The sequence below is a fragment of the Pleurodeles waltl genome, chromosome 11 (assembly GCF_031143425.1).
Source record: "Pleurodeles waltl isolate 20211129_DDA chromosome 11, aPleWal1.hap1.20221129, whole genome shotgun sequence".
NCBI classification, from domain to species: Eukaryota; Metazoa; Chordata; class Amphibia; order Caudata; family Salamandridae; genus Pleurodeles; species Pleurodeles waltl.
In genome coordinates this window covers 415006205-415031764 of record NC_090450.1, presented here as the reverse complement: position 1 = coordinate 415031764, position 25560 = coordinate 415006205, and the positions used below count along the sequence as shown (strand labels likewise).

Genomic DNA, 25560 nt, shown 5'->3' with positions numbered 1-25560 from the left:
GTTAGCATTTTCAATACAAACATGGATACAGAAAAATAGTATCATACATCTGGAAGGTCTGCAGATCTACAAGGAACAATCAGACATATTAAAGCCATGGTCCAATAGTAGAACAATTGATAAACAGATGTTCTTAAGAGTATCCCCATGAAGGTGGAAAGGAACGCTCCCCAACAGAAAAATATTAATATACATATCTTGCCCACCCCTTAGTGCTGGTCGCCATCCCAACCTAGGCAGAGTCTCTGTAATGATTAAATGTGACCACAGCCTGTGTGGATTATAAGGCCCTGAGCCAGGATGAAGGAAAGAAGGAAACAGGCAAAGCTACCAAACTAAGAAAATAACCTAACTTTCTCTAGATGTACGTGACCTCAAGTAAAAATGAGTGGCAGGGGAGTTCCTGTAGTGCTGGCACTAGTAGGCAGAAAGCTCCAGGACAGGTAAGAGCATTATTACCGAATTCAAGGGGTGAGGGTGGAGGGGAGGGGAAGACAGGGGATAGGGTACACTGGCAGCCAAGGAGGCCACATTTAATAGGAAAGCCAGTACTCTCGAAGAAGGGGTGAGGGACTGATTCCCTTTAACTTACATTAGTTTCATCCCCATTACCCGGGTTCCCATCCTGACCCCCATCAACCAGTTCTGCCTGCTGTCCTGGATCCAAGTCCGTCTCCCCCTCTAATTGCATCTAACTCTGTAGTACTAGCCCAGCTATTGTACATCGTTTCACTCCTCTGGCATCCTCCCTTGGCAACACCCTTTCCTCTGCCCTGATCCACCCGGAGACATCTCTCGCCCATGTCCCTAATACAAGTCCTGTCACAGACTTTCACACCATTGGAATTTGCCTCTTGTCCTATATAAGTCCCAAATCTAAAAACCTAGAGCCCACTTTCCGAGGCCTGGGAAAACTCTCCAAAAGGCAGTTCTCAGTCGTACAGTGAAGCGTGCGACCTAGGGTAGTGCGCAACCTGCGACTCCCCCATTCCAGTACTGCTGGAGAGTGGGGCATCCCTAGGTCATGTGACAAAAGTCTGCATCTAGATGTCTACAGTTGGGGCCTTCCCATGGATCTTCCCCATAGATGACCTGAAGCCTGTTAGGTATTAGGTAGGTCATGTGGACATAACTATGCTGGATATACTTCATTCTCATGTTTCTGGATAATGTCTTGGGATATTCCAGTATCTTGCACCAGTCCCGGTTTGGGATTTCGTGACCTAACACTCCCTCCTTTGAGGCCTGATGCACTGCCAGGGGTTTCTGCATCATTGTGTTCAGGGCCCTGTAAAACCAAGAGACCAGGTGTCATGCCCACCCCACAGATAACAACAACTGGAGTATCACATGCATCACTGTCTCCTCCCGACCCCTGTTCCACAAAGCCTTAAAAATCCTCACCAGGGCCTCATAGGTCAAGAACTGTCCCGGTGGTAAGTCGTGCTGAGCCGCCAGATCTTCCAATGGGGCTAGAGTTCCAAGGTGGTAGCAGTCCCCAACTGTCACAACCTCAGCCTCCACCCTGACTGACAGCTGCAGAGCTGTGAACTGGGAGATAGGATTCCCATAGGGCAATCCCACCAATGGCAGGGTGGGGGCATAAAGCGGTACATCCCTGGTCTTCACCATACAAAGTCATCAGCTCATCAGGGCCGCCGTCAACAGGGTACTAGGCTGAGGGATAACCACCGCCGGTCAGAGCAGTCATGCCAGTAGCATTTCTTTATGTGGTGCAGCCCCAAAAAATCCAGTCTGTCCTGGGGTGCCTCTGCAAGTCATCTGGCTATCCACTGTAGCTGGGCCACCAAGAAATACAAGTTGAAGTTGGGAGCCCCTAATCCTCCCTCAGGTGGATGCCGCAGAACTTCAAGGGACACTCTCTGCTGACCCCTATCCCAGATCAGTTTGCAGAGTAGAGTATCAAGTTGCTGAAACCAGGAGTCCAGCACCTTGGTGGGGAGATGTGCGAAGAAATACAGTAAGTGAGGAAGAATTGCTATTATGGAGACAGTATCTGGGCCATAATGGGGGGTGTAATAACTGCCAGAAAGGAACACAGGACCTGAGGGAGCCGAGCGCTTCTCCAAGATTGCCCTCTCACAAATCTTCCAGGGTATGATACACCTTAATACCGAGGTATTTTAAAGACGAGCGGGACTAAGTCAGACCTGAAGGAAAGTTCAGTGGCTGTCCAGCCCCTGGTGTTATTGTAAACAGGCAGGTTTTGGCCTTATTGTGAAGGCCCGAAAGGGTCCCAAACTCCTCCAGCCATCTAATCGTATTCTCAATGTCTGCTGCACCATTGATTAGGCAAAGAAGGAGGCCCTCTGCATAAAGCAAGATTATGTGTTCATAGCCATCCACGACTATGCCACTACCTCTGCCCTCCCAACAGAACAGGTTCGGTAAAGGCTTGATGACCAAAGCGGAAAGGAGGGGTGATAACGGGCAACCTTGTCTCATGCCCCTAAAGATATTATATTGGCGAGAGACCATGGAGCCAGTCCTTACTCTTGCTGTTGGGTTGGAGTGAAGCAGTATAACCCACTTGATCCTGCCCTCTCCCAGCCACATCCTACGCATGACTGCAATGAGAAAATCCCACCTAACCGTGTCAAAGGACTTTTCAATGTCCACCAACATGTGCATGCCCCTTGGTAAGGACTGCACCACAGGGTTACACAGTATATGATAGAGTCTCCTAAGATTAAGGGAAGTGCTGTGGGTCAGAATAAAGCCATTATGATCCCTGTGGACCATCGCCAGCACATGAGATAGCAGCCGAGAGGCCAGAACTTTGCTGAGAATCTTAAAATCAGTGTTAAGCATGGACAGGGGCCAGAACGCAGATGTAGATGAACCCGCATTCTTGGTCTTAGGTAGAGGCAGCACAAGCGTGATCTATTAGACTCAGGAAGGGCTGCCAGACTCAGCAATTCAGCATAGAGCACCTCCAGTTTTGGGACTAATTGTCCTGCAAACGTGGAGTAAACCAAAGCAGGAAGGCCATCCAGGCCTGTGGTTTTGCCTGTAGCCATTTCTTTAACGGCAGACAATCTCTTGTACCGTTATCAGCACACCCAGGTCCTCCTGCGCTTCACTGGGCAAGGTCTGAAGCGTAAGCCAGCCCAATAGTCCGAAAACACATCTTTGTGTCTCCAGGGAATACAGACGTATACCATCGGCCACCTGGAGCTGGGAGATTGGTGCACCCCTAATCTCCGGTCGAACGAACCAACCCATGAGCCTCCCTAACCGTGCCTCCTCTTTGTGGGCTCACTCTGCGTAATTTCTATTGTCATGACAGAAGAGATGCTTCAGAGCAACAGTATAGTGCTTCTTCGCCACCAGTAGTCTACAGAGTGTCATGGAATCTGCCCCCAAGGCATTATCCAACTTGTGGACACACGCAGTTCCCCATCCAGCTCCAAACAGTGGCCACCAACCACCACCTTAAATGCCTCCCATTTTACCAAACCATTAGTCGCTGATCCCTGGTTCAGATCAAAATATCCCATGATGGTGGTCGGTAGAGAATCTCTATAACAGGCATCTTCAAGGGCCACCGGGTTAATGTGCCACACGGGGATGACAGGGTGGTCATTAAGCAGCTGAAACCCCAGGAGCGACGGGCTGTGTTCAGACAGGGCACGGACAAGATATTCAGAATGTGCTGCGTATTGACTCAGTTTGTTGGATCAGACAAATCTGTCCAGTCATGTATGCAGTGCATAGTTATTGGAATAATATGAATAATCTCTCTCCGCCTCATGCTGTATGCAGCAGGTGTCAGCTAATCCCCAATGTTACAACCAGTCTCGGAAGCCCACTGTCAGAGTCACCAGATCCTCGGGGTCTGTGCACGTTCCCAACACTTCCACCACAAGACAGCTCCAATTCTCTGATTAGATTTATCACAGAGTCTAAGAGAGTCCAGTGGGGAAAAGGGAATTAGGAAGGGAACAGCTGGGAAGGAGACCTGTAGGAAGCAAGAGGTTAAAACACAACATCAAAATTACATCTCATGTAATCAGTACCATGCTACAACTCTAAGCTTTGTAATTTCTGAAAACATGAGCAATCCTAGAATAGTTCTAAAGTTGACTAGACCTTAGATGACCGAAAACCTGAGGAGGAAACAAGAAAAGTTAAATAGAAGTTTAGATTCAAGTACTTTCTTTAGCATGAGAATCATGAAAACATTCTGAGCAATTTCTAAACAATCATATGAATCTTATTTAAGAATACATATCAGGAACACACAGCATTACATCTAGAACTCTGATCTTGTTGTGTTTTTCCAAAAACATTGGGAAAAGTAAATTGCGCACATTGCAGGTTTTTATATGTGTACTAAACACCATAAAGGATTGTGCACCATGAAATCACACAATATAGATTCAAGGAAATAATCACACAACTTGCCAACTTGAAAATGCTACCAAAGAAATATCTCAGAATGGTAGCGCACAGTAATTTTCATTATTTACACACAAGGAAAAGAATTGTGCTCTTGCCGATTTGAACAACACTGTGACACTGTCAAGAAATGGTAGTGCGCAATGAATATTATGAATTAACCAGAAAGAAAGAATCATACATCTTGCCGATTCGAAGGCCACCATGAAAATGGCAAGAAATGGTAGCGCACAATGAATAACATGAAACGCACTCAAGGAAAGAATCGCGCGTCTTGCCAATTCAGATGCCACCATTAAAATGCCTCGGAAATGGTAGCGTACAATGAATATCAAGAATCATACACTAGGAAGGAATCGTGCGTGTTGCCGATTCGAATGCCACCATGAAACTGCCTCGGAAATGGTACCGTACAATGAATATCAAGAATCACACACCAGGAAGGAATTGCGCGTGTTGCCGATTCGAAGGCCACCATGAAACGTCCAAGAAATGGTAGCGCACAATGAATAACATGAAAAGCACTCAAGGAAAGAATCGCGCGTCTTGCCAATTCGAATGCCACCATTAAACTGCCAAGAAATTGTAGCGTACAATGAATACCACGAATTTCACACAAGGGTAGAATCGCGCATGTTGCTGATTCGGATGTCACCATGAAACTGCCAAGAAAATGGTAGCGTACAGTGAATATCAAGAATTACACGCCAGGAAAGAATCGCACGTGTTGCTGATTCGAATGCTACCATGAGACTGTCAAGGAATGGTAGCGCACAATGAATAACATGAATGCATCTCAAGGATAGAATTGCGCGTCTTGCCGATTCGAATGCGTGCGTACAAATGCCATGAAAATTCTAAATGCACAATTACACGCACATGAGCAAAAATTATTAACATCAGAAATTAGGCCCAAGAATTAGAGCGTCATCGATTACGGGGTAGGGGGGCCCAGCCCAACCTCCGTCTTACCGCCCTGACTAAGAATCACCACAGAAGAATAAAGCACAGAGGCAAGGAAGGTCAAGGTAGGCCACCGGAACAGGAGCTCAGGAAGTTGTTGCTGTTCTGCACCGCGACCTCTGAATAGTGAGCATGTGGAGCTGGGCTGATTCCCTTTTATAGAGTTTTGGCCCAGCCCCCAACCACACCCAGGCATGCTGCAGGGAAAGCTTCTAGAAGGCCCTGGAAAGAGGGCCACACCCTGACTCACTCTGAATGCCTGCAGCAATACATTGCAAATGTACAGTATTTATAAGCACCTTAAAAATTAATCTTTTCGATTGAATTCTGCAATGCAAAAGTTTAAACAATAACATATCATCACAATGCATAAATTACATTATCCTGGGAGTGTTTGGTTTTTGCATTCTAGACGCCCGTAGAGCACGCACTGTCCTGGTGTTGACAGTACTCCCCTCTCCCAGGCGCGTTCTAGTGGCTGGTTTGTCTCGATGGAGACAATGAAAGGGTCTCACAAGTACTGGAGCATGAACATCAGATGCGGAAACCCATGAATTACTTTCAGGGCCATAACCTTTCCATGAGATTAAGTACAATAGGTTACACCCTCTCAGTTTCGAGTCCAACACTTTCTTGACTTCGTATTCTTCTTCCCCCTGTACAAGAACAGGAGCTGGATGAGGGCAGATCTTTTGGACATCCTTTTTTAAGAGGGAAGCATGGAACACTGGATGAATTTGTAAGGATTTGGCAATTGCAGTTTATAGGTCACAGGAATGATTTGCTGAAGAACAGTGCAAGGACCTATAAATTTGGGGTTGAACATGTGCTTCTTCTTGAAGTCTATATGTTTTGTGGAAAGCCACATTTTGTCACCTGGTTGATACTGCGGTCCTTCACAATGTTTCTTGTCATAATGCTTTTTGTATTTTTGTTTGGCCTTTTCTAAATGCTGTTGAATTGATTTCTGAGTTTGATGCAAATGTTGAATTGTTTCTGACACAGCTGGAGTGAGCGAACTTCCTTGAGGAATTTTGATGGGCAAGGTATGAGGAGGATAGCCAAACAACCCAAAGAAAGGTGTAACGCCAGTAGAAGTGTGGAAGGAGTTGTTGTAGGCTAATTCAGCTAACCAGAGCATTGATGTCCAAGAATGAAGTGCTTTTTCAGCGTAAGCACTTAGGTATTGCTTCAAAGTCTGATTTAGTCTCTCCGTTTGACCATCTGTTTGAGGATGGTGGCTCGTAGATTGGGTAGATGTCATTTGGAGTGTTTTACACCATGTCTTCCAAAAGTTGGAGGCAAATTGCGACACCCGATCGGAGAGGATCACTTTTGGCAGTCCTTGATAACGAAATGCTCTATTTAATAAGATAGTTGCCCGTTCACTAGAGGTAGGTAATTTCTTGCAGGCAATGAAATGTCCATATTTCGTGAGACTATCTACTACCACCAGAATTACTGAATGCTATTGAACCATTGGCAGACCTGTAATAAAGCCTAAAGAGATGTGCTCCCACGGACGACTTGGGGTTGGGGGTGGATGTAAGAACCCTTTCGGTTTTGAATGACTTGTTTTAGTGCGAGCACAGACTTCGCAGTTGTTTACCACCGTTTTTACATCCTTTGTTAAGGTAGGCCACCAAAAATAGTATTGGATTAATTCAAGAGTTTTAGGAGTACCTGGGTGACCTGCCATAGGTATAACATGCAACCAATGAAACACTATCTTGCGAAGTTTGGTTATGGGCATGAACAAACGGGCGTCATGAAAGGGTAATCCTTGTTTGATCGACTTTTTTTGATCTGCTTGGGCCCATGTTTGCCATTTTTCAACAGTGAACGAATTGCGGATGTCTTCGAAGAAATCTTCAGTTTTTATGATACATAGGACCTTGTCAGGAGCAATGATAGCCCTGGAGGGTTGAACTGCAGGCAATGTGGTAGACCCTTGGCGGGACAAGGCGTCAGCTTTGTGATTATCTTTACCAGGCTGGAAAGTTACCACAAAATCAAACTCTGCAAAAAACAGCATCCAGCGTAATTGCTGAGGGGTCAAAAGTCTGGCAGAACTCATGAATTGAAGATTACGGTGATCAGTATACACTGTGACAGTATATTTGGCTCCCAACAAATGATGTCTCCATTCTTTAAAGGCGTCACAAATTGCCAGAAGCTCTTTTTCAGCAATGACATAGGGGGTCATTACAACCCTGGCGGACGGTGTTAAAGCGGCGGTAAGACCGCCAACAGGCTGGCGGTCTTATTTTTGGAATTATGACCATGGCGGTTACCGCCATGGTCATCCGCCGCTTCTCCGTTCCGCCCGCCATGGCGGAGATGACCGCTGGGCTGGAGACCTGGGTCTCCAGCCCGGCGGGCGTGACAATACCGCCACCGGTATTGTGACCCGCCTTACCGCCGTGGATTTCCAGCGGTAGGAACCGCCATGAAATCCATGGCGGTAAGCACTATCAGTGCCAGGGAATTCCTTCCCTGGCACTGATAGGGGTCTCCCCCAACCCCCACCCCCACCCTGACTCCCTCCCCTACAGCCCCCAACACCCCTGCCACCCCCCAAAGGTGGCAGGACCCCCCTCCCCACGCCGACCCCGACATTACCTTACACAGACACACCCAATACGCATGCAGGCACCACCAACACACATACACGCACACACACCGACACACATGCCAACATCCACACACACAGTCAGACACGTACACCCACATTCACACATTCATGCAAACATACACACAGACATACCTACAGACATTCACCCACTCATTCCCAGAAACACGCAACACCCCCGCAAGCATACACGCACTCACACCCCTCCCCTAACGGACGATCGACTTACCTGTTCCGTCGATCCCCCAGTAGGGGACGGGAGCCATGGGGGCAGCTCCGCCGACACCACACCGCCAACAGAACACCGCCGCGCACAATCACAGGACGTGATTAGCTGGGCGGTGTTCTGTTGGCGTTGCGGTGGAGGTGGAGCAACCTCCACTTACCAGCCACCAGCAAGTATGGCTGTTGGCGGCTCTCCGTCAGAAAAACGACGGAGGGCAGCCAACGGTCATAATACGCCTAGCGGCAAACCGCCACTACTGGCGGTCTTCCGCACGGCAGTCCCTCGGCGGTCTTGTTAAAAGACCGCCGAGGTTGTAATGACCACCATAGTTCCGTTCAGCTTCGTTTAACTTCCGAGACATGTAAGCTACAGGATGAAGCTGGCCAGTGTCTTTGTTTCTTTGTGACAAAACAGCTCATATCGCCACATCTGAAGCATCAGCTTCCACTATGAAAGGTCGATCTACATCTGGATGAGTCAAAACTGGGGCAGTGGAAAAAGCTTCTTTCAAAGTTGAAAAGGCTTGGTCGGCTTCTGGGGACCATACACATTTCTCTTTCTTTCTTAATAACTTAGTAATTGGAGCCACTGTCTGGGAGAAATGGTTGATGAACCTCCGATAAAAATTTGCAAAGCCCAGGAAACATTGTACATAACAAACAGTCTTTGGGATGGGCCACTCAGATGCGGCTTTTACTTTCTTTTCTGCCATCACCATACCTTGAGGGGTAAGGATAACCCCTAAAAACTTAACTGTGGTAACATGAAACTCACACTTGGTTAGCTTGCAATATAAATGGTGTTTACGAAGGGCTGTCAAAATTTTCTTGACATGTTGAACATGTTCATTTTCATTGTCTGAGTAGATCAAAATGTCATCAATGTAGACTATGGCAAAGATGTTGAGGTACTCTCTAAGAACGTAATTTAAGAAAAATTGAAATGCTGCTGGAACATTGCACAGGCCAAAAGGCATGACAGTGTATTCAAAAAGGCCATATCTTGTTTTGAATGCTGTTTTCCATTCATCACCCTCTCTCATTCTGACCAAATGGTAAGCACCTCGAAGATCAAGCTTCGTGTAGATTTTTGCTTTCTTTACTTGTTCCAGAAAGGATATTTGTTCTTGATAGTGATTTTGTTCAAACCCCTATAGTCGATACAAGTTCGAAGCTCTCCATTCACTTTTGAAACAAAAAACAAAAAGAAGCTGTGGGAGACTTCGAGGGGTGGATGAAACCATTCTCTAAGAATTGATCCAAGTATTTTCGTAAATGTTGATTTTCATGTTCTGACAGGGCATACACACGACAGTTGGGAAGTATCGCCCCTGGGACTAGATCAATTTGACAGTCATAAGATCTATGAGGAGGTAAGTTCTCTGCTTCCTTCTCATCAAATATATCTTCATAAGATGAATACTGTTTGGGCAACTGAACTTCTTTCTCTGCGGCGGTAGCTATGTAAGAATTGCGAACTTCCGATTCTTGAGTCCTTTGGAGACATTGTTCTTTACATAGCACTGATGAGAACACGATCTTTCGTTCTGCCCAATTAATCTCTGGATTGTGACGAGTTAACCATGGCAAGCCAAGGATGATCCCATACTGGGGAGCATGGATCACGTCAAGGATAAGTTTCTCTTTATGTTTCTTTCTTTAATTTCTTCCTTCACAAATTACTGACAAGGGGACAGTCTGAAGAGTTACCGGACCTCCAGTCAAGAGTTTTCCATCAACTGCCTGGATGATTTTTGAGGTCTTCTTTTCAATACATGGGATCCCCCATGCAAAACCAATTGGGCGTCAACAAAGTTCCCAGTAGCCCAGAATCGACTAGAGCCTTCTTGAAATGTCTTTTTCTTGACCTGAACTCTTATTCCCAATTTAAGATGTCTGGATTGTGAAGGGTCCACGGTGACACCCAAGAGCAACCCTTCTCTGCATCTTGGGTGTTTTAGTTTTCCAACTCGACTGATGCATTGGCTGCCACCTTCTGAACTGGACTTTGTTTGTTCTTTGGTTTAATTGAACAGTCTTTGACGAAATTACTGTTTCGTCCACAATAGAGACATTGTCCATTTTTTCTGCGTAGGTCCTTTTCATCTTTGGTCAAAGGTCTCCTTAGGGTTCCTATCTCCATCGGTTCAGGTGTTCTTTCTTTCAAATTTCTTGAGTCTCTGTTCTCGTGAAAACGCCAAGAATATTTTTCAGTCTTTTTATGCGTTCCTCCTTGTTCAGTTAAACGATGGTCAAGCCTCAAGACAAGGTTTATTAACTCTTGACAGTCTGTGGGTTGTGGGTCGATTTGCACGAATATATCTTTTAACTCCTCTTTGAGCCCCTTGTAAAACAAAGCCGCTTGTTTTTCCTCTGGCCAGGATGTCTCAGCGACCAGCCGATTAAAGTTGGCTAAATATGACACTAAGTCCTGATAGTTCACGATCTGCTGACAGTGTTACAGTTCTACGATTAAAAACTCTCTCAAATTCACAAACAAAATTTCTCCAGTTGTACAACAGGGGACTATCTTTGCGCACAAGAGGTATAGCCCAAGTAGCTGCATCTCCAGGCAGATATGACAACAAGAAAGCTACTTTAGACTGGGCATCGGGAAAAGTATGTGGTCTGCATGTGAAGTCTAATTCCACTTGAACCAGGAAAGATTGCGCTTTCAAGGGATCACCTGAGAAGCGTTCTGGGGGAGCTAAAGGAATGGCTGAAGGAACATAGAGGGAAATGTTAGTCGGATTACCTCCAGAAGTCTGAGAAGAAGTACCTGGTCAAGACACACCTGTGGGACTTTGTTCTTTCTTCTCTACCTTATCCTGTAACTGACTCACCCTCTCAGCTAGACTATTTGTCAAATCTTTTGACTGGAGCTGGGTGATAGCCTTAACTAGCTCGTCCAGTGTGGCCATGCTGAGAACATACACAAACCAGGAGGATAATAATTTGTGGGCTCACTATTCTGTCAGAGTCACCAGATCCTCGGGGTCTGTGCACGTTCCCAACACTTCCACCACAAGACATCTCCAATACTCTGATTAGATTTATCACAGAGTCTAAGAGAGTCCAAGTGGGGAAAAGGGGATTAGGAAGGGAACAGCTGGGAAGGAGATCTGTAGGAAGCAAGAGGTTAAAACACAACATCAAAATTACATCTCATGAAATCAGTACCATGCTACAACTCTAAGCTTTGTCATTTCTGAAAACATGAACAATCCTAGAATAGTTCTAAAGCTGACTAGACCTTAGATGACCGAATACCTGAGGAGGCAACAAGAAAAGTTAAATAGAACTTTCAGATTCAAGTACTTTCTTTAGCATGAAAATCATGAAAACATTCTGAGCAATTTCTAAACAATCAGATGAATCTTATTTAAGAATACATATCAGGAACACACAGCATTACATCTAGAACTCTGATCTTGTTGTGTTTTTCTCCAAAACATTGGGAAAAGTAAATTGTGCACATTGCAGGTTTTTATATGTGTACTAAACACCATAAAGGATTGTGCACCATGAAATCACACAATATAGATTCAAGGAAATAATCACGCAACTTGTCAACTTGAAAATGTTATCAAAGGAATGTCTCAGAATGGTAGCGCACAGTAATTTTCATTATTTATACACAAGGAAAAGAATTGCGCTTCTTGCTGATTCGAACAACACCGTGATACTGTCAAGAAATGGTAGTACGCAATGAATATTATGAATTAACCACAAAGAAAAGAATTGTGCATCTTGCCGATTCGAAGGCCACGATGAAACTGCCAAGAAATGGTAGCGCACAATGAATAACATGAAAAGCACTCAAGGAAAGAATCGCGCGTCTTGTCGATTCGAATGCCACCATTAAACTGCCAAGAAATGGTAGCGTACAATGAATACCACGAATTTCACACAAGGGTAGAATCGCGCATGTTGCCGATTCGGATGTCACCATGAAACTGCCAAGAAAATGGTAGCGTACAGTGAATATCAAGAATTACACGCCAGGAAAGAATCGCACGTGTTGCCGATTCGAATGCTACCATGAGACTGTCAAGGAATGGTAGCGCGCAATGAATAACATGAATTAATCTCAAGGATAGAATTGCGCGTCTTGGCGATTCAAAAGCGTGCACATGAATGCCATGAAAATTGTAAATGCACAATTACACGCACAGGAGCAAAAATTATTAACATCAGAAATTAGGCCCAAGAATTAGAGCGTCATCGAATATGGGGTCGGGGGCCCAGCCCAACCTCCGTCTTACCGCCCTGACTAAGAATCACCACAGAAGAATAAAGCACAGAGGCCAGGAAGGTCAAGGTAGGCCACCGGAACAGGAGCTCAGGAAGTTGCTGCTGCTCTGCCTCTGGACCTCTGAATAGTGAGCACGTGGAGCTGGGCTGACTCCCTTTTATAGAGTTTTGGCCCAGCCCACAACCACACCCAGGCATGCTGCAGGGAAAGCTTCTAGAAGGCCTTGGAAAGAGGGCCACACCCTGACTCACTCTGAATGCCTGCAGCAATACATTGCAAATGTACAGTATTTATAAGCACCTTAAAAATGAATCTTTTGGATTGAATTCTGCAATGCAAAAGGCTAAACAATAACATATCATCACAATGCATAAATTACATTATCCTGAGAGTGTTTGGTTTTTGCATTCTAGATGCCTGTAGAGCGCGCACTGTCCTGGTGTTGACACCCACATGTAGTTTATGAGCCTGTACCCCACCCAGTGGGGGAGTGGAACGATCCAACAAGACTTCAGTGACAGAATTAAAGTCCCTCCCCAAGAGCAAATCATCTGTCACCAGGTGACCTAGTAGAGCAGATAGGTACTGGAAGAAAGCTACCTGATTTTGGTTCGGTTCATGGACACTCCCTAGAGAGAGTTCTCTGCCCATCAGGCTGCCCAGGACCAAGACATATCTCCCTTCCTTGGGTATTCCAACTCAAAAGGAGTCCCTGCTCTAATCCACACCAAGGTCCTTCTGGCATACGTGGAGTAGGAGGTGGCCTACAACTGACATCGCCACCGGCCCTGCAGCCGCTCCACTTCTGCACTCTTAAGGTGGGTCTCTTGCAACATAACAATGTGCACCCCCCTGCTTCTAAGATACCTATGAATGTTGTATAATTTAGTGGCCGACCCCGTCCCCTGGATTTTCCATGTCATAATCGTGAGATCCTGATGCTGGGTATCAATCTAGTCAATGGATGCATGTGTCCCATGTAGTCAGCCCCTGGCCAACCCCACAATCTCCACCAGAGCATGCACCACAATCCTCAAGAAAGATAACAAACACCCCAACTTCAAACTCCACAACCCAAAAGAAGCTCTGCAATGGCCGGCAACCCAAACAGGTGATAGAAAAGTGTAGTCATAGGCTTTAATCCCCAGATACCTGGTAGGGGCCAAGTGGTGAGGAGTAGGCAAACGTAGAACATAATTTCCAATTCCACATTGACCCAGGCAGAGTATATCACCCAAGGACAGACCACGGCCCGACGAGGCCTGTCAACTACCCCCAGTCAGGTGGGTCAGAGTCCAACTCCACACGGGCCCCACTGGTACATTTGAGGTGGGCAAGCAAATAGTGCATTAGAAAACAGACAAAAAGAAGAATGTATGTGGAATTAGTATTAATACCAGCTGAGGGGTTTCAGATGATAGCAGATTCTAACAGCAAAAGCTGCAGAGCCACACCATCTCAGATCAGGTCCTCTGTAGACTGTGGGGTGACCAGCAAGGGTCTCCCTCATCCACCATCAAACCCTCAGAGTCCGACTCCCCAGACTGTCGCTCCAAAGGGGAGCCCATCTCCGAGTCCAATACATGTGGTACTATGATTTCCATCATCGCCTGTAACACAGTAGTCCAATCCCTCTCCATCTGTAATCTGGACAGCTTCTTCAGAGCCCCTCTATGAGTGGTACCCTGAGAGTGGTCCCAGGGTCTACGATTTGTCCCACTCTCTGGGGTGTGAGAGAATGGCAGTGACAATCCCAATCTATAAGCATCCAACCATTCCTAGGCAGGTTTGTGGTTTTCACAAAAGTGCGTGGGGCCATACAGCATGATTTTCAATTTAGCAGGGAATAGTAATTGCAGACCCTTGTCCCAGAGCGCCTTCTTCCGGGTACAGTGGTGGTGAAATCTGGAAACAAAGACACACCCTTGCATTTACAACAGTGAAAGGGCTGCCTGCCCATGCCCTATGCAGAATCATGTCTCTCTCTGTGAAGTGGAGCAATCGGGCCACCACCGGCCGGGGCAGTTGGCCTGGCATCATCAGAGAGGCATGAACACTATGTGCCCTCTCCAGGGTGAAGAAGGGGGACAGAAGGTTTCGGGCTACATCTGTACCAACCATTGCTCAAAGTACGAGGCCATGACTCGGTCTTCCATACCTTCAGAGAGCCCCACAGATTGCACATTGTTCTGAAAATGTAATCCCCGGCATCTTCAGCACAGTGCATGAGGATGTCTACTATGTCGCTCAGAGCCGTCACCTACTGAGCCAAAGCACGATGTTCAGATTAAAACTCATTCACCATGCTCTCAATATCTTTCACCCTTTCCACCAACTTACGATGGTCAGCTCTCAGTAGCCCCAAGCCAACCAGCAAGACAGCACTAATATCTCACTGAAGGGTAGTTTTAAGGTTGACAATGGCTGCAAGGATTTTGTTCAGCTGAAGTTGTATAAGGGTAGGGCAGGCTCAGATCCATCCATATCTGTTGTCACAGGCTGGGAGGATTCTCCTGCCCCCAGTTGTGCAGCCCGTGGCTTAGTCTTTGATTTCCCTATGTTGGTAGAGGTGTCTGCTGCAAGCAACCAGCACATGAATGAGGGGGCAGGGCTTTGGGTACACAGGACCCCGCCAGGTCTCTTAAGGCATTTTACCACAGCATCCCATCATTCGAGAAGGGCCTCTATTGGGGTCCACAGTATGCAATACCACAGGCACCAGTCTAGCACCTAATAGGCCCAATCTCAGCCGCCGGCAATCAGAGGTGCAGGTTGCCCCTGATGTGGTCGCGCCAAGTCAAGATTGTCAGTCCGACAGGAGAATCCAGTTGGGCAAGCCACAGGCTACACGTGGCTCGTAGGGCAGGACTTCAGTTCCCAAGGGTCACAAATCCATGGTAGAGGCTCTGTATGATATTCTGAGGTACATGAGGTCCAAAAGGGAGGCGCTCATTCCAGGCCCAGTCACAGCACTCTTTGTCCTCAGGGGAAATGGGGACAGTATATGACCCCTAGGCTCCGCTGCACCCCTAGCCAGCACTGCAACCCCTGATGTTCATGGTGGGGTCCACCAAATGCAGCCCGTTAGGTCTGTGACTTGTGCACCTGCCGACGTGCACCCCAGCACCACTGGCTTGTCCCCCCTCGATCGTCAGCAAGGGCCACGGGCCCACATAGCCACTAATGTGCTGGGGGCCACTTATCCGGCAAGTGGCAGGAGCAGAGTTGGAGGGGTCCTCAGGAGAGTGAGGCAGCCTACTCCCAAGAGAGGCTGGCACTGGGCACCGATATATACTCCGAAGGCACCAACATGCAAAGAGGTAGTAATCCAGGTAGGGCCTCTGATCTGTTCGATCTCCTCACCTCATCTCCATCAGCCAGAACTGCAGCAGCACTTCACAGTAGGGAGGACACTTCTCAGGTCCCCAAACACCCCCACTATGCAGGCACCAGTTGACCGACTGTACGGTGCCACCAGCATTCTCTGCGCTGTGTCTCAGGAGGCTGGAGGAGCAGCTGCCCGATATGGGACCAATTCCCAAGGCAGCGTGCCAGCGATGTCTCCTCCTGATCCTCACCAGGGTCCAGGTGCCCAAGACCACCTCTGTACCTCCACAGAGCTCACCCCACCTCAGGGACAATGCAGGGGAAAGACCGCATTCTCTCTGTCAACACTCACCTTGTGGCACAACACCAGCTGCCACTGCTTTACTGTGTGGGCCACAACATGGCCCGTCTACATCCACAGGCCAAGCTGGTGATCTTCCACCCTCCAGGGGTCCTGTCAGCCATAGCCCAGTGCCACTCGTTAGTCTGGGGGGGCTCAAATGAGAGGCTTCGTTCCCAGCAGCAGGGCTGCTCTCCTAGCAGCCCCAGCCAACTGCCTCCAGCAACAGCATAGGCTCCAGCATTCAGTCAGGCAGGCCTGACAGCAGGCTTTGCAGTACCAGGGGTCCCCAGCAATCACAAATCGCTCCCCAGCAGAGTGAAGCTGTCCTGAGGGTCACTGCCACCAGAACTCACAGATGTGAGGGGCCAGGAGTGCCCCAGAGTGAGGGGTGGCAGAGGACAATATGCAGGCTGGAGCAGAGTCAAAAAATTAGGCGGCTGCTATCTTTGGCTGTAAAGCCATGCCCCCCCATCGCACCTCCTCAACATACTAAGTATAGGGGCCTGTCCTGGGAACAATGTACCATATAGTGGTGCCCACTTGATATTCACTACCCTACTACCCATGAATGTGTGTCTGGCAATAAACCTGAGGGTTTTTACTTCAATCTAGGTCTTGACTCCTTAATTAATACACATAGATATTTCATTTATTTTTTACCTCTCTCCAACATGGCAATGATACTCATATCGTTTATATATGATGGCTTCCTTCCTTTTTTCTGTATATATTTTTTCTGCCCCTCTCTAACAAGGTGAGGTACACATATCCTTTACGCACCATACCTTCAGTCCCTTTTCTATTTCTTATGCACCACACATGTTATTTCAGAGTCCTTCACTATCTGGCTCAGACCAACTTGATTGGACCACAAGAGCACCCCACACAGGTTCGCCCTTCATGAAATTGCTGTGTTTAATTCTATGAACTTATGACCCATTTGACACTTATTCATTTTGTGGTCACTCATTCTCAAGTGTGGAGTTTACTGTGGATTCCTACCTATTCCAATAATTCCTCTATCAAGTTTCAAAAAGACAAAGGGGGTCATTATGACCCTGGTGGTCACCAGAGCGCCAGGGTCACGGTGGCGGTCAGACTGCTGCGGTCGTGGCAGTCCTACCGTCACATTATGACCGTGGCAGAGCCGCCATGGTCCAACCGCCGACACTGCAGGGCTGGCGCCAGCCTGCAGCCTTGTGGTCTTGGCGGTTGTAATCCCCAAGAGCTGTGCCGCAAGCAGCGCTGCCCTGGGGATTGCGAGTCCTCATCGGCCAGTCTGTCCTTGGCGGTTTACACTGCCATGGAAAGGCTGTCAGAATGGGGGACTCTGGGGGGCTCTGTGGGCCCCTGCACAGTCCATGTACTTGGTATGGGCAGTGCAGGGCCCCCCATGTACAGCCCCATTGCGCATTCCACTGCCCGAATTACGGGCAGTGGAATGCGCGATGGGTGCTGCTGCACCGGCTGCACCGCCCCATTGCAGCCTGCTGCAATGTAAAGGCCCTGTTCTCCGCTGGGCCAAATAAGGCCGGTGGGGTTCAGGCCGCCCGTGTGGCCTAATGGCAGAAAGACATTGGCAGCAGCCTCCGCAGAAAGACATTGGCGGCAGCCTCCGCCGCACGCCAATGTCATAAAGAGGGCCAATATCTTTTTACTGTGCCCTTATTATGTATTTACTTGGAGATTTATACTCCTTTCCGAAATACTAATAATACGTTTTTCCATATTAGGTTTATTCTTTGTATTTGATGGTTTCCCATCATGTCATACCATTAGAGGCACCTGCAATTTTTCTTCTTTCAGCATAGCAATGCATAGTGACAGACTCATACATTGATGGCAAAGGACATAATTTGGGACTTTTAATTAATACTTAGTGGCGACAGAGTATCAGTGTGGTAAGACTCACCTTACTGTTTACAATAGTCTCATTAGGTGAAATGTTAAATTTATTGTTTTTGACAACTTTAGTAGATTTCTTCACTTAGGGGATCAATGGTATCTCCCTCATCTTCTGCACAGTTTCTTATAGGTTCTTGCTTGCTCCTATGGCATTTCTAAAAAACTTTTTTCAATTTTTTGCCGGTTGTCACTTTGCAATACTTTCCCACAAAAGGAAGAAACGAAAGGGCCAGTTTATATGTGACAGTCAGCCTGTAATTCCAGCAGGGAGATGGAGTAAATTACTCTGTCCGCCTGGTGTAAGGACTGCCTGCCAAATTTATAAATGACCACCAAGCTGGCACCAAGCTGTATTTATGAAGCATTGGCAGGAACCGCAGTGACAGCAGTTACTGTTTGGATTAGAAGTTTGGCTATGGCGGTGACAGAGTAGTCACCACTTTATCCAAACTTATGGTCCACCTGCAATTAAATCAGGAGGGCGGAACCGTTATGTTGATGGTGTGTAATAAAAAGAAGCCCCTAAATTCTTTCTCAATGCCCTGGCACAGGCTATTGTACTGTACAAGTGACAGGATGCCTCATTCAGTTGGAGGGCTGCACCTAAAATTAACAATTCTAAAGATATTACAATCAGTAACGTCATATTTAAAGGCATTGGGATATCAGGTATCTTCTGTTGTGACATTCTTTTTTTTCTCAACACAGGCATCTCTGGCGGTGTGGAACATCATCCTTCGGTTCATGGGTGACCTTCCAGAACCAACACTATTTGCAGCAAACTCCTACAATAAGAGCAACAGTTCCATGATGACACAGATTTTTGACACTTTGAGCAGGAAAAGCAACATCCAGCCCGGCATCAGTGAAGAACTATATGAGGTACAGACATGTTGTGCCTTGTGCAATCATTGAGAGTCTATGTGAGATAAGGGGAAATTGTGCCTCACTGGTAGTCAATGAGGTCTTTTTAAGTTATGAAGAGAAACTGTTAGATGATGTATCATTGAGGGGCTGTAGCAAATAATGACAGCATATCTGTCACCAGAAATCACTTGGCCCACGTTCGTAGAACAGCATTCTAAGCTCTTCTACAGCAAGACCTGGGTCAATAACAAACATACATTAATAAACTTGGCAATCAGCCAAGATCGTGATATGGTCACATAGCAAGCAAGCCTTTGTTTGTCACCATCATAGTGTTCAATGGATTAACTGTCCCTCTCTGAAAATACATAGTTTTGACTCCACACAGAAGTCTTTAGGTCTGGAGTCCTGAGCAGATACTATATGATGCTATCTTCAAGTTTGGTACCTTACCTTACTTTTACCTTCAAAACAGGATCCTAACCATACGTGTATATCATACTTAAAAAATAATCCACATTTTGGGTTCTCTTGGAACTATGTATCTGATGGATACTTCTAACCACAGATTCCTCATCTTTAGATGCCACAGCTTTAGATTCCTTATCTTCCTGCATGCCTTTAGGTGGCACCTTGCTGCTCTGCTTTGACTTTGTTCCACCCCAGGAATGACAGAACAGTGCTGCTTGTAAGTGCCATCCCTTGGTGTGAATATCAGTTCCTTTATTTCTGTTTCTTTAGATGCAGATCAGGAGCTCGGCCCACTTTTTCTGAGGTTGAAGATTTTCTCCAAAGTGCATTGTGCAAGGAAATGATGACTTCTAAGAAGACTACAAGGTTGAAACTGTGTCATGTTTGTCAGAACCAGAAGTCAGTAAAGAATGTACATTAGGCAGGCTTCTGGTGTTTGGGCTCGTGGCACCACTCCAAATCATGGGAGAAATGTACTCTCATGAAACCAAAGGCTATCTGGGACCACAAAGCAAAGCTGTACATCAAGGGATATCGAAAGAAGTAACATACCTTGAATAAGTCCCACTCCTGAACCAAGTCATGGCCTGAGAACTCTTCCTGCTGGAGTGATTCTGCAACTGGTTCTGCTGCGCTCAAGTTACCTGGGCTATCAGTGATGCCACAGCAGGTCAGCCTTAAGAAGGCTGCATATTTTTGACACTCTTCCAGATCCCTCTGGTTCGCCTTTGGGCCCCAAGGATCCACAGTGGCTTCCAGTCAGGTTACTGCCTGCAGAGTCATCCTTGGCACCCTCTGAGCTCCTATAACCTGCCTTGGTTTCTGCACTGACTCTGTACCAGCTTGCATTCTAGCTTCACAAGTTATGCCAGTCCCTCCTTCCTCACTTCTGGTCTCGACACGGCTGGCTCTGGAGGGGGGTCTGGTTCTGGCTCTGATGTCTATCCCTGAGCTGAATCTGTCTCGACGTTGACTCAGGTTATGCTCCCTCTCGACTCCAGCACACCCAGTACCTTTACAATCTGGCTAAGAAAATACAAATATGTTCCTTCTGCTGTAGAGCTGTCCTCAGAGGATCTACTATCTTTTTGGTTCTGATTCTGACCAGAGTTTGCCCCACCTGGAAAAGACAACGGCTATATTGGGGACGGTTGACCTTCACATTATGATGATGACAGTTTATACGTGGACTTACAGGAAGCCAGTGAGCTTGATAGTTCCCCTGATACAGGGTTGATTTTGCCTGGTGGGTCCCGAATGGTAAAGAGTGCTTCCTATGTTGTTCTAGTAATCAGACGAGCAGGTGAAGTCCTGGACCTAAAGCTGCCCTTTTTGAAGTCAAGAAAATTGTCTTTAATGAGGTTTTGAAACTTAGGCCAGCCTCATCTGAGCTCTTACTTCCACTTTGTGACACAGTAACTGACACCCTTAAAGGTACTTTGTTTAAGCCTTGCGCTTGCCACCGGTGAACAAGGACGTTGTTGACACCACAGACCAGTGCCCAGCAATACTTACACAAAACCCTACTGGTTTGAGTTTGGTGAGCCAGGCTTCCACCAGCAAAGTGAATCATAATGCATACCCCACTACTCTAGATAATTGTACTACTAAATATCAGCACCCAGAATATTGTGGTAAAATAACATTGAGGACAGAATGGCAAGAGACAAAATATCAAACAGTAAGTGCATATAGGGAAATATGTATTCACTATTCCGAACTCTTCATCAATGTACCTTGAAGATGTACAGTGAAGGCATATATATATCTATATATAGATTTACCTGCCAGTCAATATTTTATTTTCGATATTTTATTCTAAATATTGTGTCCTACTGATATTATGGGGTTGATATCCAGGGTGCCATCCCCTCCAGACAGGGAATTGAAAAGAATTGATGCATTCAGGAAGTGAATGTTCTCTTTGGCCAGCCTGGCCTTGCGTTTGATCTGTGTGGTCTGGCTACTAGCCTTTTACATGCACGCTCTCTTGGACATGGCCATCAAAATCTTGTTGCCAGTGCAGAGGAGTCTAGGGCCTCCCTGGCTCAAATTATTTGAGAAGGCCATCATGAAATCAAGTACGTGATCAGGTCTGCTTCGGATATTAGGAACTGCTTGGGGCGAGCAGTCAGCACTTGTGTGGTGTCCCTTCATCATGTATGGATTCAATCCACAGGCTTTTCTGGGATGTGCAAGCATCCCTTGATGAATTCCACATTTTGGCAAAAAGGCTTATTCTGCCCTTGTGAGCTGTAAAGACAGTAAAGCCACAGAGCCTTTTTTGGCCTTTCTGACCCTGCCAGACTGCTTCCTCATCAATTTCGAGCTTTCTGACACTGCTCCAGAGGGCTGGCTTATAAGCAACCCCAGGTCTTGCACCCCTGCAACAGTCTCCCCAGTCCTTTTTTGGCCATGAACAGGAATCAATCAGACATTGTGCAGGTATCAAGGGAAGCCATCCTTTTCAGTCCCTGTCCCCTGTGGCATCAGGCCCCAGGTTGCTTTAGTTTTCTGTTAGCGGCACATGACCACCCTGTGGGAGATAGTAACAAACATTTTCTCCAAGGGTGGCAATCAGTCACATCTGACAGATGAGTCCTCCAGATTATCCAGCAGGGTTTTGTCTTCCCATTTGTTTTCGACCCACTTCAATTTCCACCCACATCAGAGCGACTTTCAGATGAGCATGTATCCAACTTTTCAAGAGGGACCAAGCTCTCCTGCCCAAAGGGGCTACATTACCCCATTTATTCCCATGTGCCAAAGAAAGGAGGCCTTCATTCAATTCTAAATCTTCACCCTCTAAATGCCTTCCTGAAGATGGACATACTGAAAATGCTCACACTGGCCCATGTTCTCTCAGCCCTGTATTCAGGGATCCGGATGGGTGCCTTGGACCTGCAGGATGCATATTTTCATGGGCCTGTCATAATGTCCTACAGACGTAATCTGTGGTTCAAAGGTTGGCCAAGAGTATTTTCACTTTGGGGATCTCAACAAGCTGAAGTAAAATCTGACTCCTTCTCAAAGGCTTCTTTTTACAGAAGCTGTCTTGGACACAGTTCAGTTCAGGGCTTTTGAGCTATGATCCCAGGGTTTCGGCCTCGGTCCTGAAGTTCAATGAATACAGCTCTTAGGCTTTTTGAGCATTCTATATATTTAGCACCCTTGCCTTGTGCATTCTGCTTGTCCAGTTCACCAGGTAGCTTATGCAGACTTTACAGTGGAATCTGAAGTCTCTGTGAACCCAGCACCAAGGAAACTTGTCAGATGTCATCCAGGTTTCAGAGAAGACTGCATGAGATCTGCAGTACAGGTTGCCTGACTACCATCGGACCAGCTGCAGAGCCCTCTCCCTTTCCCAAGACCCAACAGTGATGATAGATGCGTCACTGCTGGGTTGGGGAGGTCATCGCGGAGAGCTGGAGATCAGATGGTTTGGGTCTCAAGAGAAAATCCGGCTCCATATAAGCAGGATGGAGTGGGGTCCTGGGTCCTATGCCAAGAGTCGTTTTGCCTCTGGATCTAGAGCCTGTGGAGCATCAGGGCAACTCCCTGCTTCTGCACCAGAAACTGCACAATCGACACCTCCATGTGTGGAGACTGAGCAGTCACGGTTGACTGTGTTCAATCTACCACCTGAGTTTGTGCAGGTCATCCTCGTGGCCAGGCACCCCTTTACAAGGTCACTTTACACCAGGAACTTGGACAGATTTGTAGCCTGGAGTAAAGACCACAACACAGACTCCTTACAAGCCAAACCTTTGGATATTTTTATTGTTTGTTTTGTCTTATGCCCAGCAAGGTCTTACAGTGAGTACTATTGAAGACTACTTGTCTCCTCTTTCAGCCTTTATGCATTTGCCGGACTAATCTTCTTTGATTAAATCACTTGTTTTGATGTGGTCTACTAAAGGTTTGACATATATGTTCTCTCGTAAACCGTTTGTGATGTCACAGTAGGATTTAATTTGGTCATGACATTCCTCATGTGAACCCTACTTTGAGCCAATGCGCAGTTGCTTGTTGTATCTTTTGACTCTGAAATCTGCTTTACTCGTTGTCAACACTTCAGCTCGTTGAATGAGTGAGCTCCAGGCTCTCTTAATGAAACTGCCCTGCACCACCTTTTTTTCCAGGCAAACTGATGTTGAAGACCAGGGGCTTCTTTTTGCCAAAAGTTATGATACTTTTTCACATTAGTCAGTCCATCACACTCTCAAAGGGCCAGATGTATCAAAGGATTTTACCCATTCTGTGCCTATGGGAAAAAGCTTTCGTACATATGGCCCTAAGTTCTTTGCTCAGCTCCCTCTCTTACTCCTGAAAGCAAAAGGAAGGCTGCATTGGCTGAACCCCAAAAGAGCCTTAAGCTTTTTCATCCTTTTCACCAAAGTCCATTGGAAGACAGTCAGCTCTTTGTGGAGTTCTTGGGGGCAAGGAAAAGGTAAAGCAGTGCAGAAAAGGATTTTGTCAAGTGGATAGTCACCTGCATTAAGATATGCCATGCACTGACCAAGAAGCAGTCTTGTGTAGGATATATTTGCAGGCGTTTAATCCTAGTTCGTGAATGTTACATGCATACAATGAGATTATGTCTATTGTTCTAAACGAAAACATTGTTATTCCATGGGATGTTTGGGGTATGTCATAATAATTAAGTTGTGTCTCAAATGTAAGTTCATTCACCTTAGAAACCATGTCATAATAATTAAGTTGTGTCTCAAATGTAAGTTCATTCACCTTAGAAACCAAAAATATGTTTATAAATTAAAATATTATTTCTAAAGGGGAATCAATAGAAGACACAGTGGGGCATCCATGTGTAGGTGTATTTGTTGGACATTTAGGCACTGCTTGTAAACAATGTAGTGTATACATTACCAGATGTTTTAGCAATTAGATATCGTTTTCCTCCTCACTCAATGTTTCATTTTCTACATCAGCCACTGGAATTTCAATTACCTTTATGTAACAATTTATGTTGTTGAGCTGTTGTTTCGCTTCATGTATACATAAGTATAGGTGAGAAAAGCTTTTCAGTAGAAAAGTGTGCTTTACAGATATAAAAAGTGTCATTGCAACCCAATAATGGGCTAAAACTGGCCAAATTTCATGTATTTTCATTTTTAAAAAGAAGCGAGTTAACCCAAAACGTCAGTAATGCAGCAACATATGACGAGAAAGATCTTTCACAATTGGTGTTACTTTACAAATTATGAATTGAAGCACACCATGGAAGCTTTTATAACACTGACTTGTACTAAACTAGAAGGGCTTGAGCTCAGATGTTTTTTCTTTCTAGATCAAGCACACGCATAATCTGCTGCACATTCGGTTCATTTCACAAAAACAGGAATAATAAAACATGAGGCGCCCATCTCCCACATTATTTACCGAAGTCCAGCAGACAATCCACATATGAACTGGGCCCATCCTCTTCAATGGATGAGTGAGTCTCACCTCCACTTACTGATAAAATTGTGGTCAGCCACCCGCCGCCTGAGCAGCATACATCTTGTACCTTTGTAACGGGGTCTTAAGAGAAAATGGATGTTGTTTCACTTCACCCCGAAGGAAAGCTAGAGACAATGTGGAGAAAGACCCTGGTAGTTTACATTGCAGAATGTAATACGTTTGCACCCCCACATACAATGAGAAAAGGACAGGGTGTTGAAATGCATTCTGTAGATGGGTTCTTACAAGATAATCATTTAAGGGCCCACGAATATCCTGTTCCAGCTAACCGTTATTGCATAGGAAGTGCTTTCCCTGTAGCGCCTGTTTTTCCACATTATTGAGAATCCAGAGGATGTGCTTGTGTCGCTTAATCCCACCTCCGTAAATAGGCAGAAACAAGCGGCCATTATTAGAACGGCACACACAGTTCCTCTGCCGATTTCAAATATCTCTTTTATTACTTGACCAGTAATATGACAACTATGTACCTGAAAGCTGAGTAATTCCCATTGTTCACTCTTTTCTCCCAAGAGTCCTCTTCTGGGGTTTAAGTTTTTCTCTGCAGTCAGTAACTCTCTGAGATCCTGTCTGTCACATTTAATTAGATGTTGCAGAAAATGTCAGTCTCTTATGATTACAACTGACTGCTTGAGTTTGAAAAGCTCCTATCATGCACTTTGTGATTAC

The 25560-nt window shown here is 46.1% G+C and overlaps 1 protein-coding gene across 2 annotated transcripts in view; it reads left to right on the top strand.

The window, feature by feature from the left end:
- The window catches only part of MYO7B (myosin VIIB), a 1466311-nt gene that overhangs the window by 961528 nt on the left and 479223 nt on the right, over nucleotides 1-25560 (top strand). For both annotated transcript variants that reach the window (XM_069213753.1, XM_069213751.1), the window contains one exon: nucleotides 18781-18954. In XM_069213753.1, coding sequence (XP_069069854.1) covers nucleotides 18781-18954 — 174 coding nt within the window. The remainder of the gene's footprint in view (nucleotides 1-18780; nucleotides 18955-25560) is intronic.